Source organism: Danio rerio, chromosome 18, assembly GCF_049306965.1.
Source record: "Danio rerio strain Tuebingen ecotype United States chromosome 18, GRCz12tu, whole genome shotgun sequence".
In the NCBI taxonomy this organism is placed as follows: Eukaryota; Metazoa; Chordata; class Actinopteri; order Cypriniformes; family Danionidae; genus Danio; species Danio rerio.
The window spans coordinates 49,045,140-49,063,998 of record NC_133193.1 but is presented as its reverse complement, the minus strand read 5'-3'; the positions used below and the strand labels follow the sequence as shown (position 1 = coordinate 49,063,998).

General features: G+C 40.6%; 1 protein-coding gene across 9 annotated transcripts in view; it reads left to right on the top strand.

Annotated features, from left to right (window-relative positions):
- sptbn4b (spectrin, beta, non-erythrocytic 4b) overlaps positions 1-18,859 on the top strand; it is a 125,044-nt gene that overhangs the window by 85,788 nt on the left and 20,397 nt on the right. For 5 of the 9 annotated variants that reach the window (XR_012393847.1, XM_073929623.1, XM_073929622.1 and 2 more), the window contains 9 exons: positions 1,599-1,823; positions 2,723-2,812; positions 3,945-4,223; positions 5,839-5,969; positions 6,153-6,357; positions 8,153-8,398; positions 8,900-9,034; positions 13,749-13,993; positions 17,653-17,839. Coding sequence is in view for 7 of the 9 variants with exons in the window: in XM_073929623.1 (XP_073785724.1) it covers positions 1,599-1,823; positions 2,723-2,812; positions 3,945-4,223; positions 5,839-5,969; positions 6,153-6,357; positions 8,153-8,398; positions 8,900-9,034; positions 13,749-13,993; positions 17,653-17,839 (1,743 nt within the window). In the remaining 2 variants the exon portion in view is untranslated. The remainder of the gene's footprint in view (positions 1-1,598; positions 1,824-2,722; positions 2,813-3,944; positions 4,224-5,838; positions 5,970-6,152; positions 6,358-8,152; positions 8,399-8,899; positions 9,035-13,748; positions 13,994-17,652; positions 17,840-18,859) is intronic. The other 4 variants (XR_012393846.1, XM_073929625.1, XM_073929624.1 and 1 more) reach the window with 1 other exon arrangement.

Sequence of the window (18,859 nt, the reverse complement as noted above, 5' to 3'; positions counted from 1 at the left end):
GTAAAAATGACTGCATACAAATATATACACTAATCGGCCACTTTATTAGGTACACCTTACTATTACCGGGTTGGACTCCCTTTTGCCTTCAGAACTGGCTTAATCCTTTGTGCCATAGATTTAACAAGGTACTGGATATTGCTCTGAGATTTTGGTCTATAATGACATGATAGCATCACACAGTTGCTGCAGATTTGTCGGCTGCACATCCATGATGCAAGTATGTTCCACCACATCCCAAAGGTGCTCTATTGGATCACACTGTGGTCATAAAGAGATGGACATGGTCAGCAACAATACTCAGGTAGGCTGTGGCGTTGACACAATGTGCAATTGGTACTAATGGGCCCCGAGTGTGCCAAGAAAATATCCCCCACACCATTACACCACCACCACCAGCCTGACCCATTGATAAGCAGGATGGATCCATGCTTTCATGTTGTTGTCACCAAATTCTGACCCTACTATCCGAATGTTGCAGCAGAAATGGAGACTCATCAGACCAGGCAACATTTCTCCAATCTTCTATTGTCCAGTTTTGGTGAGCCTGTGTGAATTGTAGCCTCAGTTTCCTGTTCTTAGCCGACAGGAGTGGCACTCGGTGTGGTCCTCTGCTGCTGTAGCCCATCTGCCTCAAGGTTGGACGTGTTGTTTATTCAGAGATTCTTCTGCAGACCTCGGTTGTAAAGAGTAGTTATTTGAGTTACAGTTGCCTTTCTATCAGCTAGAACCAGTCTGGTCATTCTCCTCTGACCTCTGGCATCAACAAGGCATTTGTGCCCACAGAACTGCCGCTCACTGGATATTTTTTTAAGACCATTCTCTGTAAACCCTAGATATGGCTGTGCGTGGAAATTCCAGTAGATCAGCAGTTTCTGAAATACTCAGACCAGCCCATCTGGCACCATCTTTCTTTCCCATTCTGATGCTCTGTTTGAACTGCAGCAGATCGTCTTGATCATGTTTACATGCCTAAATGCATTGAGTTGCAGCCATGTGATTGGCTGATAGGAAATTTGCACTAACGAGCTGTTGGACAGGTGTACCTAATAAAGTGGCCGGTGAGTGTATAAATTTCGAATACTGTCAGATGACCTTTCTTAATAATTAAAAAAAATCTGTTTTGTCATCAGTGTTTTTCCATAACAAATTATTAAAATTTTTGACAATTTTTTTTAGGATTCGTCAATAAATATATAGAAAAAAAACATGTTTGTAGCATTGAAAATATTTAATATCTCACGTTTTTATCAAATGAATGCATCCTTACTGAATATACTATGCATTTATTGATCCTTGATCCTTTTAATGCCTTTTAAACTTAATGCTGCTGTAAACGGAACATTTCCAATGGCTTCAAATTTTCTTTGGAAGTTTGAAACGTTTATGATGATGTCATAACTCACTTCCTGTCTCCTTCCCTGTCTTTCTGGTGTTCTTCCTCTCCTCTTTCCCACTCTCTATATTGTCCTCTTTTTAACGGTGTTTTCCTCCGTTCCTCTCTCTCTTTGACGTCCACTCTGTTCTCCTGCCTTTCTGTCCTGTTCTTCTCCTCCATTGACGTCCTTCTGCTTATTGGTTGTTTCGACCTCTTGCAGACGATGGAGTGTCAGATGGAGGAATGGTATAAAGAGGTTGGAGATCTGCAGGCTCAGGCGGCCTCCATCCCGCAGCAGGGAGAGGTGATGGAGAAGGTGTCTGTGAAACAAACTGGTGTGGAAACGCGGATCGTGCGGCTGATCGAGCCTCTGAAGGAGAGACGTCGCATCCTGCTGGCTTCTAAAGAAGTGCACCAAGTGGCCCGGGACATCGAGGATGAAATTGTGAGTTCAATGGTCATTAGTTTCTAGTGAGCCGTACGGTTCACAGTACACAGTTAATCGAATACATAACATGTAAGTGATGTAGTTCCCCCATGTTGGTATTTCGTTTTTAAATCCTGTTAATACTTCTCCTTTCAAGAGGTCACACTTAGCTCATGACAAAAGCTCATTTGGCATGCTGTCCTAGGAGAGAGCCCTGAGCTCAAGGCATTCCTCGAGTCCAGGGCTCTCTCCCTTTGTGGGGCGAAGGGAGATTGAGCTCAGAGCGATCTCAAAACTCCCCCGCAGCTAAGGCCAAGGTGACCTTCTTGAGAGCGAGACGACTAGTAAAAGAGACTTAGGTTTAAGAGGTCTATGATGCAGAGCAATTTTTTAGGCTTTGGGAGAGAACTGAAACCCCGGGGGGGGAAACGTGCTAGCGCAACGCAGAGATACCAGACTCTCAAGTAGAGCTACGGATATTCCTGTTGGTTGCTGGGCCGCCGAGCCCCCTATTTTGGATAAAGGTGGAAGAAGGGGGAGGAGGGGGGATTCTTCAAGACGAAGATAGTTGTAAGTGGAAAAGGAGGAGATATATATAGGAACTAGGGATCCTTGATTGGAGGATCGTGGTTAGCTAATATGAGCCAGCTGGTTTAATCATGATCACGTACTCCTCTCGAAATTAGTTTAATAAATGAAACTTCACTTGAAGACATGTTATTGTGTTTGGACAAATTGTAAGGATGTGCCATACCAAATATTTTCTTTCCAATCCGACACAAAGTATTTCAAGACTAGTATCTCTGATATCGATACCAATACTTCAATCAAATATTTATTAGTTTTTTTTATTATAAATCTAAAAAATATATTTCAAAATGTGTTTTCAAACATGTTTTCTTTGTGTTTGTCTGCAGTTGTGGATACAAGAGCATATTCCAGTGGCCACTTCTCAGGAACTCGGGACAAGTTTACAAGCTGTACAGCAACTCATGAAGAAGAATCAAGTAAGCCCAGTTACCATGAACTAAACTGAACTGTTGTCTGGTTTCTAAATGTCGTTTTAATTCAGAAGGTTTCATGCTCTCTCGTGAGAGCACCTCACTACATATAAAACACTGAGGCTTTAAGTCTTTTTTTGTCATCAATATATGTAAATCCATACTTTACATATTCAAGGTCGTACCTGTGCTTCGTCATATTTGTTGCTATAATTAAATGAAATTTCACATGTCAAACGGTAGGCTTGTCGCGCACGCATTTCAAAATAAAAGTCAAAACTAGTTTTTTAACACACTCCACGACCCACTGAAAATGTTCCACCAGTTGAGAAATACTGGTCTAGATAGTATACAGCTGCGTTTACGCCATCAATTTAGCATAGTTATTGTAATATTGTAAAACAATAATTAATAATTTTACAGTACTGTGATGGTTAGGTTTAGGTAGACATTCATAAAATACAATAAATGGGAAATTATATGAATAATATAAATAATTCTTGTTAACTTCCGGCTACAACCATATCTGATCCAGCAACAGCCCTGTTTTATGACCAAAACATGACAGATTTATTTACAAAGTGTTTATTCAGATGTCAGACCAATGTTGAAACAAAACAATACAAGAACAAAGCATTACAAACTGATGTCAAAGCATTTCAAACAAGCTGTATCAGCCTGGATTCGAACCCACTATCCCCGCACGGTAGTCAGAAACCTTAATCGCTCCACTAAATCACAGGTTCAAGCCTACAAAGTGGGGTTTAATACCTCAATTAGCTCAACTGTTCTTTGCTGCAGCTGTTCCAGTGCAATACATAAAAAATCACCACTAGGTGTCATTGTAGAGTGGGGTTTCGAAATGTTTCGAAGATTCGACACATTTGCTGCGACTGTTTCAGGGTTTCATGAAGCCTCGCTTTGCCCACCACTACTTTCCTGCAGATTTCTGTTGCACATCATACAATTATCAAGTGCTGTTCAGGTCCTAATTAATTGGCTCAGGTGTGTTTGAACAGGGTTGGAGCTTAACTATGCAGAAAGGTAGAAATCCAGCAACAGGGTTGAGCACCCCTGTTTTAGACAATGTTTGTGAAATGAGATGTGGCGTAACTCTGTGCTGTTCATCTGCTCTCAGACTCTTCAGCGAGAGCTTCATGGCCACCGCTCGCGGGTGGAGGACGTCCTGGAGCGAGCAGGTCTCATCTCCTCCATCCGCAGTCCAGAGGCCGACAGTATCCGGGCCGGCATGGAGCAGCTCCATCAGCTGTGGGAGGCACTGTGGGCAGAGACGGAGCGCCGGCAGCTCACACTGGACGCCATGTACCAGGCACAGCAGTACTACTTTGATGTGGCAGAGGTGGAGGCCTGGCTGAGCGAACAGGAGCTGCACATGATGAATGAGGAGACCGGGAAGGTAGGATGACTGTGGGGATTAGGGTTGTTCTGCTACTGTTTCTAGTATCGGAAATACCAATAATGCAAACATTCTGGTATTGGGGAGTATTTGAAACCATAAACCAATCCGATGCCATCTTCTTAAATTAGACATGTGCACAGCCTTTTTATAATTCAGTTCATCTTTATATCTATAGTGCTTTTACAATGTAGATAGTGTTAACGCAGCTTAAAGGGCACCTATGGTGAAAAATCTACTTTTCAAGCTGTTTGGACTGACATGTGTGTAAGTATAGTGTTTAGACCCTCATATTGGGGTGATATAAACACACAGTAGAGGTCTGCAGCCGCCGCAGGACCCGACCAGATTTCTGTGGCGTGGTAATAAGTTTCCGAATAACATGCGGGAGCGGTCGGTAACAGGTTTAATTTGGGACGGGAGCGGGCTGTCTAGCAATATCGCGGATATTGCTATGCGAATGAGAGAGAGAAAGAAAGCTTTGCCTGTTTGTGTGCTTGGTGCTTGTGTGTGTATGTTAGTGCGAGCGCGCGCGAATGATAGAGAGAGAGAGAGCTTTCCCAGATAGCAAAATACACTCGGGCCAGTTCCGGCTAGATTCTCGCCTGCCGGAGACTTACCACTCGGCACGGCTCCGGCTGCCGGACTCAGGCCGGATGCTCGTGGACTCACTGCCCGATTCCCGAGAGTAATGTGCGCTGCGGCCCGGAGCTGGCGCGACTCAGTATTTATATACCTTTATATAAAACCTTTTGGTATTACATTGGTACTTGATACATGGTATTACAACCCTTTGAGTTGATATAACAGCAAACGCCTGTGTGTCTGCTTGGTGCTTGTGTGTGTGTTTATACAGACAGCTTGGCTGTCTGGACTGTATAGCTGGGGGATTTTCGGTTTTGTTCTCCCCCGCTCTTTAGCGGGATCAGGCGCGGCGGGCAGAAAAACGGGGCGGGTCGGACAGTGGGACAACAAATTCTTATTATAAGCGGGAGCGGTCGGGTTCGGGCTAAAACCTGGCGGGTGCGGGACTCAAAATTTAGTCCCGCGCAGATCTCTAACACACAGTGCTTTTTTTCAATTTAACAACATAAAAACAGTGAACCAATTTAAAGCGTTTTTTTAGATCGACCAAAACTTGACGTAGGAGTGCGGTCCCCCCACCCACCAATATTGATTGAGCACCCCTAGTATTCAGCTTAAAGTGACATTTAAAAGCTTAACTGGGTTAAATAGGCAAGTCATTGTTTGTTCTGTATACATTAAAAACAAATATTGTTTAAGGGGGCTAATAATATTGACTGTAAAATGGTTTTAAAAAAGTTAAAAACTGCTTTTATTCTAGCCAAAATAAAACAAGACTTTCTCCTAAAGAAAAAAAAATATTATAGGAAATACTATGAAAAATTCCTGAATCTGTTAAACCTCATTTTTGAAATATTAAAAAAAGAAACTAAATTTGACTTACACTGTATATACAGTAGTGCCACTGGTCCAGCAGACAGAAAAATGGACACTAGTGTAGACGTTATTTTCAGCCGAGGTCACCTGGCAGCATTATTGCAGATGCTATAGCTGATGACACAGAAGGATGAATGTATCTCTGTCTGTTCAGGATGAGGCCAGTACTCTGCAGCTGCTGAAGAAACAGCTGGTGCTCGAGCAGACCATCGAGGACTATGCAGAAACCATCGGCCTGCTGTCTCAGCAGTGCAGACAGTTGCTTGAGCTCGGACATCCAGACTGGTGAATGATCAGCAGTCGCCTTACACTCAAACATCCACTGACTGCATCTCTACATACTATCATGAAATAATAATGAACAATACTTGTGCAGCATTCGTTAATCATAGTTGAACATTTACAGGAGTAACCGATGTCAGAGATGTGCTCCTGTGAATGAAATCCAGGTTTATGTTCGTGTTTCAGTGAGCAGATCAGCAAGCGTCAGTCTCAGATCGACAGGCTGTACGTGTCTCTGAAGGACCTGGTGGAGGAGAGGAAGTCTCGTCTGGAGCAGCAGTATTGGCTCTATCAGCTGAACAGAGAAGTGGATGAGCTGGAGCAGTGGATCGCGGAGAGAGAGGTCATCGCCAGCTCCACTGAACTCGGACAGGACTTTGAGCACGTCACGGTCAGTTCATCCAGAGTTTATTCATATAGCAGAGAATAATGTTGCAAAAATAGAGAGATGGATGAATAGATGGATGGATAAACTTACTAGACAATGGATGGATGGATGGACTTACTGGATAAAAATTAGATGGATGGATGAATGGAAGGATAGATAGATGGACTTACTGGATAATAGGTCAATAGATAAATGGATGGATGGACTTATTGAAGAAAAGATGGATGAATGGATGCATGGATGGACTTATTGGATGGATAGACTTATTGAAGAAAAGATAGATGGATGGGTGGATGTACTTACTGGATAAAAATTAGATAGATGGATGAATAGATGGATGAACTTACTGGATAAAAATTGGATGGATGGACGGACTTACTGGACAATAGGACAATAGATAAATGGATGGATGGATGAACTTACTGGATAAAAATTAGATGGATGGATGAATAGATGGATAGATGGATGGACTTTTTGGATAAAAATTTTATGGATGGATGGATGTACTTGATAAAAATTAGATGGAGAGATGGATGAACTTACTGGATAAAAATTAGATGAATGGATGAATAGATGGATGGACATACTGGATAAAAATTGGATGGATGGATGGATGGATGGATGGATGGATGGATTGGCTTTCTGGATGGATGGACTTACTGGACAATAGATAAATAGATGAATGGATGGATGGATGGACTTATTGGATAGATAGACTAATTGAAGAGAAGATGGATGGATGGATGGATGGATTGGCTTTCTGGATGGATGGACTTACTGGACAATGGGACAATAGATAAATGGATGGATGGATGGATGGACTAATTGGATGGATAGACTTATTAAAGAAAAGATGGATGGATAGATGGATGGATGGGCAGAGGGACGGACTTACTGGATAATAATTAGATGGATGGATTGATGGACTTACTGGATAAAGATTAGATGGATGGATGAATTGATGGATGACTTACTGAATAAAAATTGGATGGATGGATGGATGGATGGATGGATGGATGGATGGATGGACTCACTGGATGGATGGATGGATGGATGGATTGATGGATGGATGGATGGATGGATGGATGGATGTATGGACTCACTGGATGGATGGATGGATGGATGGATGGATGGATGGACTCACTGGATGGATGGATGGATGGATGGATGGATGGATGGATGGATGGATGGACTTACTGGATGGAAGGAATCACTAGATGGATGGATGGATGGATGAATGGACTCACTGGATGGATGGATGGATGGATGGACTCACTGGATGGATGGATGGATGGATGGATGGATGGATGGATGGATGGATGGATGGACTCACTGGATGGATGGATGGATGGATGGATGGATGGACTTACTGGATGGATGGATGGATGGATGGATGGATGGATGGATGGACTTACTGGATAAAAATTAGATGGATGGATGGATGGACGGACGGACGGACTTACTGAAGGATAGATAGATAGATAGATAGATAGATAGATAGATAGATAGATAGATAGATAGATAGATAGATAGATAGATAGATAGATAGATAGATAGATAGATAGATAGATAGATAGATAGATAGATAGATAGATAGATAGATAGATAGATAGATAGATAGATAGATAGATAGATAGATAGATCGATCGATCGATCGATCGATCGATCGATCTTGTGTTCATGTCAACCCATTACAGAAGACCTTCAAAACAAAATGAGGAACATTTTAAATAGCAATAACAGGGACACTTTAACATGTTTTCCTCGTCATGTTGACTTTAGTTTTTCTATTTCTCAGATTCTGCAGGAGAAATTTACAGAGTTTGCAGCTGAGACAGGCGGCCTGGGGCAGGAGAGGGTCACCGCTGTTAACCAGATGGTGGATGAGCTCATAGATTACGGCCACACGGATGCAGCCACCATCGCCGAGTGGAAGGATGGAGTGAACGAGGCCTGGGCCGACCTGCTGGAGCTGATGGAGACACGGGGACAGATGCTTGCTGCTTCACACCAGCTACACAAGTTCTTCTCAGACTGCCGAGAGGTATGTTCTGTAGATGAAGTCAATTTTTTTGCCCTTTCCCGTTTAGAAATGTGTTGAGAAAATGGTAAATGTGGTTGTACTGATCACATATTATTTAGCAGTTTGGTCATTTATTTCACTAATTAGGCAACCATTAAAAAACGTTGACTGGGAAATAGTTGACGTTCTGTTTAATAAAAAACATTAGTGTTTTTTGGGAAGACATTATACTCATACACTACACAGTCGAGTTTATAAGTGCAGTGTATAGTGTATCATTTGGGACACAACTCTAGTTTCCCTAGGTGTCCTTTGTCCATGCATTTTAATTTATTACAGTGATATTTGTGGGATAGTGCTGAGGTGTGCTGATCTTTGCAGGTGTTGTGGAGACTTGGACTAAGCTCTGTGTGTTTACTGTTTGCTTGTGTGTACAGGAGAAACAGGAGCAGGTGTTTGTGTTCATATTGTATGAAAGCTAAGAGTGCAGCAGTCTCATGTTTCCGCCTGTGTGTTTTTCAGGTGTTAGCACAGATTGAGGATAAGCAGCGGAGGTTGCCTGAAGTTCATGCCTGTCAAGGAGGCACTTCAAATACCAGCACTTTGCAGAGACTTATGCAGACGTTTGAACATGATATTCAGCTGCTTGTTGCACAGGTGAACTACTGCAGCACATACTAAAGCCATGAGCACAAATTAAATAGTTGCACCGGATTCCCCGCATTTCTGCATTATCATGTAATTTGAAAAGTTCTATTGCAAACTTTGTGTAAAATGTCAGGAAGCTTGATAGAATTTTTGTCGGAATCATGGCGTATCGGGAATTTTTTATTCCAGTTTAGTAATTTTTATCCAACTTGGGGTGCTTTCACACCTGCCTTATTTAGTTCGATTGAATCGCACTAGAGTTTGTTTCCCTTTTTGGTACGGTTTGTTTGGGCAGGTGAGAATGCAGCAATCGTACTCGAGTGCACACCAAAAGCAGACCAAATAAGCGTACCGAGACCTGCTTGAAGAGGTGGTCTCGGTACGCTTTCAAACGAACCCTGGAGCGGTTCGTTTGTGGTGAGAATATGATTCGTACTAAAACAGGTCCAACCGCAAAAAGTACTGCGCGTTTTGGACTAATCCAGCTGCCGTAGGCCGATGCGCTGTGCATTATGGGATATGGAGGAAAAAATATTTGTTGACAGCGCTTTACCAACAGAGAGAGATGGGAAAACATTACCTGATGGATCGTTATAATAATTTTCTGCAAGATGACCATGTCACAGTTTAGCTAAATTAATTCACGACTCCTCCTGAAGTGACGAGCGATGCATTAAACTCTGTTTTCATTACGAAAACGCTTCGTTTTCGTAATGTATAGTTTGTCTAAAGCAGGGATACAATCAGCCAGCGCAGTCGTCCCTCCAGAGTAAAAGGTTTTGTTTACCTGCGGGAGTGCACTGGCATTTTCCCGCACGTGAATTCTGACCAATCAATAAGCAGTTTAGGAAATATGTTCAACAACATCTGGCCAATGAGAGATGTGGATTTTGTCAGATGACTGCATTTTGGTTCATTTCAACTGGTTCAGACCAAGTGTGCCGCAAGCCTACGTTTGAGTGAAGGTTTCGGCCGTTAGATCGCCCCCTGGGGGCTGGCTGCAGTACAAGTCATAAAGCCCGCCTCCTCCGTGTTAATGAAGGAGACTTGAGCCCAAATAAAAAAAAATATTACACTTGCAATAAAATGTCCCGAAAGATAGTTCTGGTCGATTAAGGCACTGGTTATTGTGCTGAAATAGGTGCAGATCTTCATTTTTGTAAACAGTTTGTTTTTAGCAGTAATTTAATGCTGGGCGTGTCATCGTGATTGACAGCTGTGATTGACAGTTTCTCAAAGCGTGGCGTCTGAGCTTCGGCAGGAGACTGAAGTAGACTGAAATGTTATTATTCGATTTCTGTGTTATTTTACCATGACAAAATGAGTTCAGCAGTAAACTATAGTTTCTGACATACATGATCCTGGTGGAACACTGTTTATTCGCTAAGTTCAGGGCTTTTTTCGGGCTTTATTAGTTTGCTGATACACGCCTAGCCACCCAGATAGCAAAACACAGTTCCGGCTAGATTCTCGCCTGCCGGAGACTTATCTCTTAGAGCTCAGACTGACTAATGTTACCTCTGCTGGACCTACTCCGGATGCCTGGACTCACTACCCAATTCCAGCCCGAGTCAATCGAGCCAGATGCGGCGGCCGAGCGAGCAGGCGCTGCCGCATGCGAGCCGGAATCAGCCCGCGACGCCGCGAGTAAGTTATGCGCTGCGGCCTGGAGCTGGCGCGATTGAATATATAAAACCCTCATATTTGTTAACGTTATTACATCCATTTGTGTTGATATGACAGCAAACGCATGCTGAGAAGTTCGGGGGGCGTGGTCGATTTTACATAAAGCGTTTGGTTGGAAGCTCGACTCCGCTCATTTTCGCGGCTCCTCCTCTGGCTCCATCAGACAGTCCTTCTGCGCATGTCTGGCTCCAATTTCAGCAGTCTTTTGCGACAGTTTGTGCCCGTCAAGCAGGCGTTGTGCCCTCAAGGCGTTCAATGGGAAAAAGGGCTGTCGCGTCGTCCATATTTTTTACAGTCATTGGTTCAGACCAAAGCCAGCAGTGTGGTGTGAAAACGACCCAAAGACGGCAGAAGATGCAACAATGTATCATTTATTGCGCTTGGTCCGGACCAAATGAAGCGAACTACAGATGTGAAAGCACCCTTAGTCCCTTATTTATCAGGGGTCACCACGGCGGAATGAACCGCCAACTACTCCAGCATATGTTTTACGCAGTGGATGTCCTTCCAGCCGCAACCCAGTACTGGGAAACACCCATACATACTCTCATTCACACACTACAGCCAGTTTAGCTTATTCAATTCACCTATAGCTCATGTTGTTGGACTGTGGGGGAAATTGGAGCACCCGGAACAACCACTGTTATAGATACAGCCACTGTTATATATACAGAACAAACCACTGTTACAGTATACAATAACTTGCCTAATTACCCTAACCTGCCTAATTAACCTAGTTAAAGGTGCAGTAGGTGATTGTCTTCAGAAACATTTGTTGTTGTGCTGGTTGAAAGTCTCTTCACAGTCCAATAGTAATGATTAAAGTAAATGATCGAGATGTATTTATATGTATTTTTATATTTTGGGTAAGGCATAAAACTAAAAAATGTTCATCCAATTAAATAGAGTCGGACCAACATCTCTCATAATTCTGTTAAGTAGCCCAATCTGTCTGTCAGCAAATGCAGATTAAAACAACTGCGCAGCCTTTTGTATGTAGCTCCGCCGACCGCTGTTTGTGCTGCGCGTTCATGGGAGAGAGAGAGAGAGAGAGAGAGAGAGAGAGCACGCGCATGCGATCTGTAAAAACCTGCTGAATCAAAACTTTGTAAAAACCTGAATCAATATTGGAGCTGGAGAAAGAATAACACAATGGCTGAAGGATTTCTCTTAGACAAGTAATGGTCTGTTTTAAAACTGTTTTAGCTTCACGCAAAGCTGATGTACATTTACATTTAGTCATTTAGCAGACGCTTTTATCCAAAGCGACTTACAAATGAGGACAAGGAAGCAATTTACACAACTATAAGAGCAACAATGAATAAGTGCTGTAGGCAAGTTTCAGGTCTGTAAAGTCTAAGAAGGAAAGCATTTTTTTTTTTTTTTTTTAACTTTTTACAGTTAGTGGTATATCCAGAGAGGCAATTGCAGATTAGGAAGTGAAGTGGAGACTAAATAGTTGAGTTTTAGTCATTTCTTAAAAACAGTGAGTGACTCTGCCGTTCTGTTATAGTTAGGGAGTTCATTCCACCAACTGAGCAGATTGAGCGCAAGCGTTCGGGAAAGTGATTACTTCCCTCTTTGGGATGGAACCACGAGGCGACGTTCATTCACAGAACGCAAGTTTCTGGAGGGCACATAGATCTGCAGAAGTGAGAGCAGATAAGAAGGAGCAAAGCCAGAAGTCGCTTTGTAAGCAAACATCAGAGCTTTGAATTTGATGCGAGCAGCAACTGGCAGCCAGTGCAAACGGATGAGCAGTGGAGTGACATGTGCTCGTTTAGGTTCATTGAAGACCACTCGTGCTGCTGCGTTCTGGAGCAGCTGAAGAGGCTTGATAGAGTTAGCTGGAAGCCCGGCTAGTAGAGAGTTGCAGTAATCCAATTTGGAGAGAACAAGAGCTTGAACAAGGAGTTGAGCTGCATGTTCAGATAAGAAGGGTCGGATCTTTCTGATGTTATAGAGTGCGAATCTGCACGAGCGAGCAGTTCTAGAAATGTGGTGTGATGTAACGTTAGATGTTGTTTTAAATGGGTTTTATCTTCACAGAAGTGTTTCTGAATGAAGAATCTTCCGGTGAAAGACTGATAAGACTATTTTCAGTTTCATAAGGGACGATGTGTTACGTTTCAATGAAAGTCAGAGAGGATCCAAATGCAAGTGAACAAAGTTTATTGTATTTGACAATAAAACAAATAGTGCCAGGCTAGAAGGACGCAGAACACAGGGCAGGAACAGAACGGGGAAACCAGATCCAGATAACTCCTCAGGGCCTGAGCACAGACACACAAACATGAGTGATAGTAACAAACTGACACAGACACACAAAAGCGTCGCCCAGATATAGGCACCATGATGAGCCTCAGCTGGCGAACTAATCAGACCAACTGAGTGTCGTCATAACAAGTGAGCCTAACAAATCCACATGGACAACCAAAACAAAACAAACCCACGTGATCAAACATACACTCCGGAGAAGCGCACAAACCTGCAACCGTGACGCGATGATGTAGATTTTAATTAGTTTAGCAACAAAACACAAGTAAATAGCGCTATTCTCCCTAGTCTCTCCCTATATAGTTAACCATATTAATAGCATGTCAGTTTGGCTTGCTCACCGCTGGACAAGCACTAGTGGCTTTTAACACATGAGAGAGGGTTCTTTTGCTGTGCTCGTGTTTAAGGAGGCGTGGCTCTAGACGGCAGGGGAGGGACTGTGATTCAGAGATTTATGCTAAGCTGTTAGCATTGTGGAAGATCACCTACTGCACCTTTAAGCCTTTACATGTCACTTTAAGCTGAATTCTAGTATCTTGAAAAATATCTAGTCAAATATTATTTACTGTCATCATGGTAAAGATAAAATAGATGAGTTATTAAAACTATTATGATTAGAAATGGGTTGAAAAAATCTCTCCGCTAAACAGAAAGTGGGTAAATAAATAGGTAAAGGGGGCTAATAATTCAAGGGGTTAATAACTCTGACTTCAACTTAATCAGTTTGTGGATAGATCTCTCTCACACATGTTTTCCTCAGGTAAGACAGCTACAGGAGAGCGCAGCACAGCTCCGAACGGTTTACGCCGGTGAGAAAGCAGAGGCAATTGCCATGCAGGAACACGAGGTGATGCAGGCGTGGAAAGAGCTGCTGATATCTTGTGAGGACTGCCGAATGCAGATAACCACAGCCACAGACAAGCTACGTTTCTTCGGGATGGTGCGTGACCAGCTGATGTGGATGGAAAGCATCATCTGCCAGATAGGAACTGGGGAGAAGCCAAGGTAGGACACACATGCTGGGACACTCGCTCTCCACTTATAGAAACTCATTAAGGTGCTTTAACATTATAATGCATGAAGATTTGCATCAGAGCAGATGGAGATTAGCCACTGTGGCCGCTGGAGTGTATTATAGATATCATACCACGTGCACAGATAAATGATAAGGTGGTAAGTGCATAACCTGCAAGAGTATTTATTCTTCCGATCAAGCATAATAGTTCTGTGTTTATTAAGAGCACTGTGTAGGAAAACAATAGATCTGTTACAAAACTTTTTGAGCTGCTACTACCTGCGTAGGCGCCTACCTTCTTAGGTGCCATTCACACAAGTGCATTCGGTAACACTTTATAATAACTACACACTATAAATCATTTATTAAGCATTAGCAAATAGTGAATTAATTATCCGTTAAGCATTAACTCTACATTAATAAGCGTTAGTAAACAGCTTATAACTGCAGCTACAAATGCTCTATTGTTGACTTATAACCACATTTAAAATGTGCTTAATAACTGTATTTTCATGCTTAGTAAATGATTTATTTTTCATTACTAAATTAAGTATTGCATTATTTACAAACTAGTTGTATTTAAGAGTAGTTGAGGGTTTTTAGGATCATTCAGAATGAGTTAGTAAATGATTCGTAAACTATTGAAATTAACGTTGATATGTCTTATTATTCAGGCATATATTAATGGTTGCTATGTATGTTAATAAATGCTTTATTAACTCAACTTCACCTAGTTTTGTGACCTAATCTAAAGTGAGGACTATTCATGCTTTATAAATCCCTTATAAATGACAAATAAAGGCTCAGTTAAATTCTAAACAGGAAAAGTTACATTATTCATTCCTATTCAGTTAAAGATACACAAATGAAACTGTACTTCAAATGAAAAATAAATCTTTGCAAGCTTATCTAAAATAACATCACTATAGAGTTTAAACATTACATTTTATTACATTGTTTAATTATTATGTTGTTGTTTTATCCAGTTTTGTTGTATTCTGACACTCCTGTTATTCAGCAATGTTTAAACTTTACAGTAATTTTACATTTTAGAAAAGATTGCAAAGATTATAGTTCATTTGATTCTGAGCCTTTATTTATCATTTATAAGGGATTTATAAAGCATAAATAGTCCTCACAATAAGCATTTATTAACATATTAGTTGACTAGTACTATATGCCTGAATAATAAGACATACAATCGTTGATTTCAATAGTTTATTAATCATTTACTAACTCATTCTGAATGATCCTAAAAACCCTCAACTCCTCTTAAATACAAATGGTTTGTAAATAATGCGATACTTAATTTAGTAATGAAAAATTAATCATTTACTAAGTATGAAAATACAATTATTAAGCACATTTTAAATGTGGCTATAAGTCAAGAATAGAGCATTTGTAGCTGCAGTTATAAACTGCTTACTAACGCATATTAATGTAGAGTTAATGCTTAACGGATAATTAATTCACTATTTGCTAATGCTTAATAAATGATTTATAGTGTGTAGTTATTATAAATGTTACCGTGCGTTTTCATTTAACATCTGTGTTTTAGAATGAAAATGCTCCTCATCCTCATTCAGACTGCCATTTTAAATATGTTTCAGAGAAAAAAAAATCTCCATCCACAGATGATACTTGACTATTCACGTTCACTGGGCATGTGGATATTTTGGTGGCATCCATAATTGGAGACTACTGCTTGATTAATGGTCATATGAGACGGGTTTGATGTACCAGGAAAATATATGCAATAGTCCATAAGACCTATCGGTGATTGATTGTGAACAGACATGCCTCCATTTTCAAAAGTCTGTTTTACAATTAATTTATAAAGACAGAGCACAACAAGCATATTTCAACTATCCATACTGCTCTGTTTGACTTTGTATTGCGGGAGGGTGCCTCATTGTCATTTCTGACAAATATTAATAAATAGAACAATATCTAAATGTTGGCATGTGACAAAATGTAAAGTAGACAATCTAAAAAAAATCCAGAACCAAGCTTTTATAACCTATATATATAACGTATAAATACGTAACGTATAACGTATCTCCTCCTATAACGTATCTCCTCCTAGGCCGTTCATGCCACAAGGCCCAAATGTGGTCAAATCGTGCCTTCTACATTCAAGATTGTTGCTATATCTCTTCATGCCTATAACACTTATTGTTTTTTTAATAAAAAATGTTAAATATTAAATTTCTGTAATCCGAGCATATAAAAAAATTATACAAGCCCCAAATTTGGCCAAAAGCTGTATTTAGATGCGTTAGGTTTTGTTGCTTTATCTTTAATGTTTATCAGACTTATAGTTTTCCAATAAATAATTTTTAAGCATTATTTTTCTTAAAATATGGCAAGCCATTTTTGACTTAAACTCCATATTTTTTACTGATATGGCAAGCCATTTTAGCATGTATCACCTTCACACTTATTAAGCATTGTATTTTCCAAAAAATACGGCAAGCCATTTTTACATAATGTTCATTCCCTTAGTCCCTTTATTAATCAGGGGTCGCCACAACGGAATGAACCGCCAACTTATACAGCATTTGTTTTACACAGCGAATGCCCTTCCAGCCGCAACCCAACACCAGGAATACATAATGTTCGAGTCCAGTTTTTGACACTCATAAAGACTGTCATAGAAACATCGGGGTTGATCAAGATCACTCATATTGCCAAAAAGCTTTAATGTATCATCACTAACCTGTCAAATGTCCCCATAGCAATAAAACAGTATAACCTAGCAACCATTTAAAAATAGCAATATCTCTACATCAGAACATCGTAGGGACCTGGGCATTGGCTTGTTTGACTCATGCTAGCAAATGGGACTTCCTGTGTACTATGCATGGTAACAATGATAATGGAAGCCAAGTGCTAATAACGATTAGCTACATGCTATGAATGATTATCTAAATGCAATAACATATGCTAGAAATGCCTACTAAGTATTAGCATTTGATCAAACATGTACACGAGCATTGCCATTTAGCAACTGCTTAGCAACCACCTAACAATGCCATAATTGTTTTAGCAACTGCCTAGCAACCACTTAGCAACCGCCGCCGTGCTTCCTGCCAACTGCCATTCCCAGTCCTAGCGCAGTCACGTTGGCTTTCTCAAGCCAACATCAAAGTTTATCAATAAACTTTAGGTTCTAGTTACTATTGGAATGTGAAGAGACTTTCAACCAGCACAACAACAAATGTTTCCGAAGACGATCACCTACTGCACCTTTAATACATGTGTACGACAATTGGATAAAATGGATTGGAATTTAAAACTGATATGAAGGTTAATGTCTGAACTCCAGCATTCTACGAAATATCTTGTGTGTTCAGCAAAAACATGGTTTTAAACCATTATAGGGTAAGTAAATGGTGAAAAACATTTCATTTTAGGGCTAAACTATCCCTTTAAATCCATCTAGGTTGGCAGCTCACTAGGTATTGGAACAGAGCTATAATAAGTTTTGTACAATTTAAATATCATAAAAATCTGAAAAAGCTCAGGAGCCATCATGGACACTCTTTATGTTGCCTGCCAGTATGGCCTTCTGTTGCTGTTTTTTTCCTGCGGGCAGACTTGGCCCATGTGTTCTTGCATGTGTAACTCTCTCTCTTCTCACTGTCAGCTCTTTCCTCAGAGCTTTAATGGGATATGGGCTCTCTGGTACTTGCAGGGATGTGTCCTCCGTGGAGGTCCTGATGAACTATCACCAGAGCCTCAAGAGTGAGGTGGAAGCCCGCAACAAGAGCGTCCTACAGTGTATCGAGTTGGGCAAGACTTTACTGGCCGCCCGTAACCCTGCATCAGAAGAGGTGATGCCTAAAACAGACAACACAGCCTGATCAGGAACTATACTGTGATATATGCTGTATCCCAGTTCTCCTACTTATACTATGTCCTAAAAGTATGTACTTTATTTGTGAAGAAAAAGCACATTCCTTTGAGTGTTGAGACATACTACTTCCTCATTAACGGAGCATTATGTTACGTGCCCTGTCAATCATATTTCACATCAACATTTCTTTAATGTTAAATTTTCTGCCATATTGAAGTAGTTTGTAACACGTCTACATCTACGTAAACGTTCAAATTCTTTTTGCGTTTGTGATATAATGTGGTAAATGTGATTTAAATATTTTCCAGTGATTTACATATTAATGAACAACCAATCATATAAACATCTTGACCAAAGCCGCTCCTCTTATCCTTCAGCCTAGTGCTTCCGCCATGTTTGTAGTTTGTTGATGCCTGCATTTGTAGTTCTAATCAAATTTACATCCAATGCTAATGTATTGTGGGCAATATTAACGGTTTGATTTAGCACGGATCTTCACTTAGAATATCTACCAGAAATAGTAGACTATCTAGGTGACTTTAGAATACTCATTTCAACATACTATAATTTGGGACACTGTTAAACGCATCTTTATAAGCGTTCAAATTGTTGTTGCATATGAAATATAACCCTGTAAATGTTATTTAAATATTTTTCAGTAGGTTAGATATTAATTAACAATCCTTTATTCAGACATTTTTAACCAGAGTCTCTCCTATTAACATATTTATTGGCTTCTCTGCCATGTTTGTAGTTTATTGATGCCTGCATTTGTAGTTCTAATCAAGTTCACATCTAATGCTAATGTATTGTAGGTAATATTAGCGGTTAGACTAAGCATGGATCTTCCCTTTGAATATCTATCAGAAATAGTAGACTATCCGGGTGACTTTAGAATACTCATTTTAACATACTATGATTTGGGACACTGTTAAACGCATCTATATAATTGTTCAAATTATTGTTTTATGTGAAATATAACCCCATTTACATGATT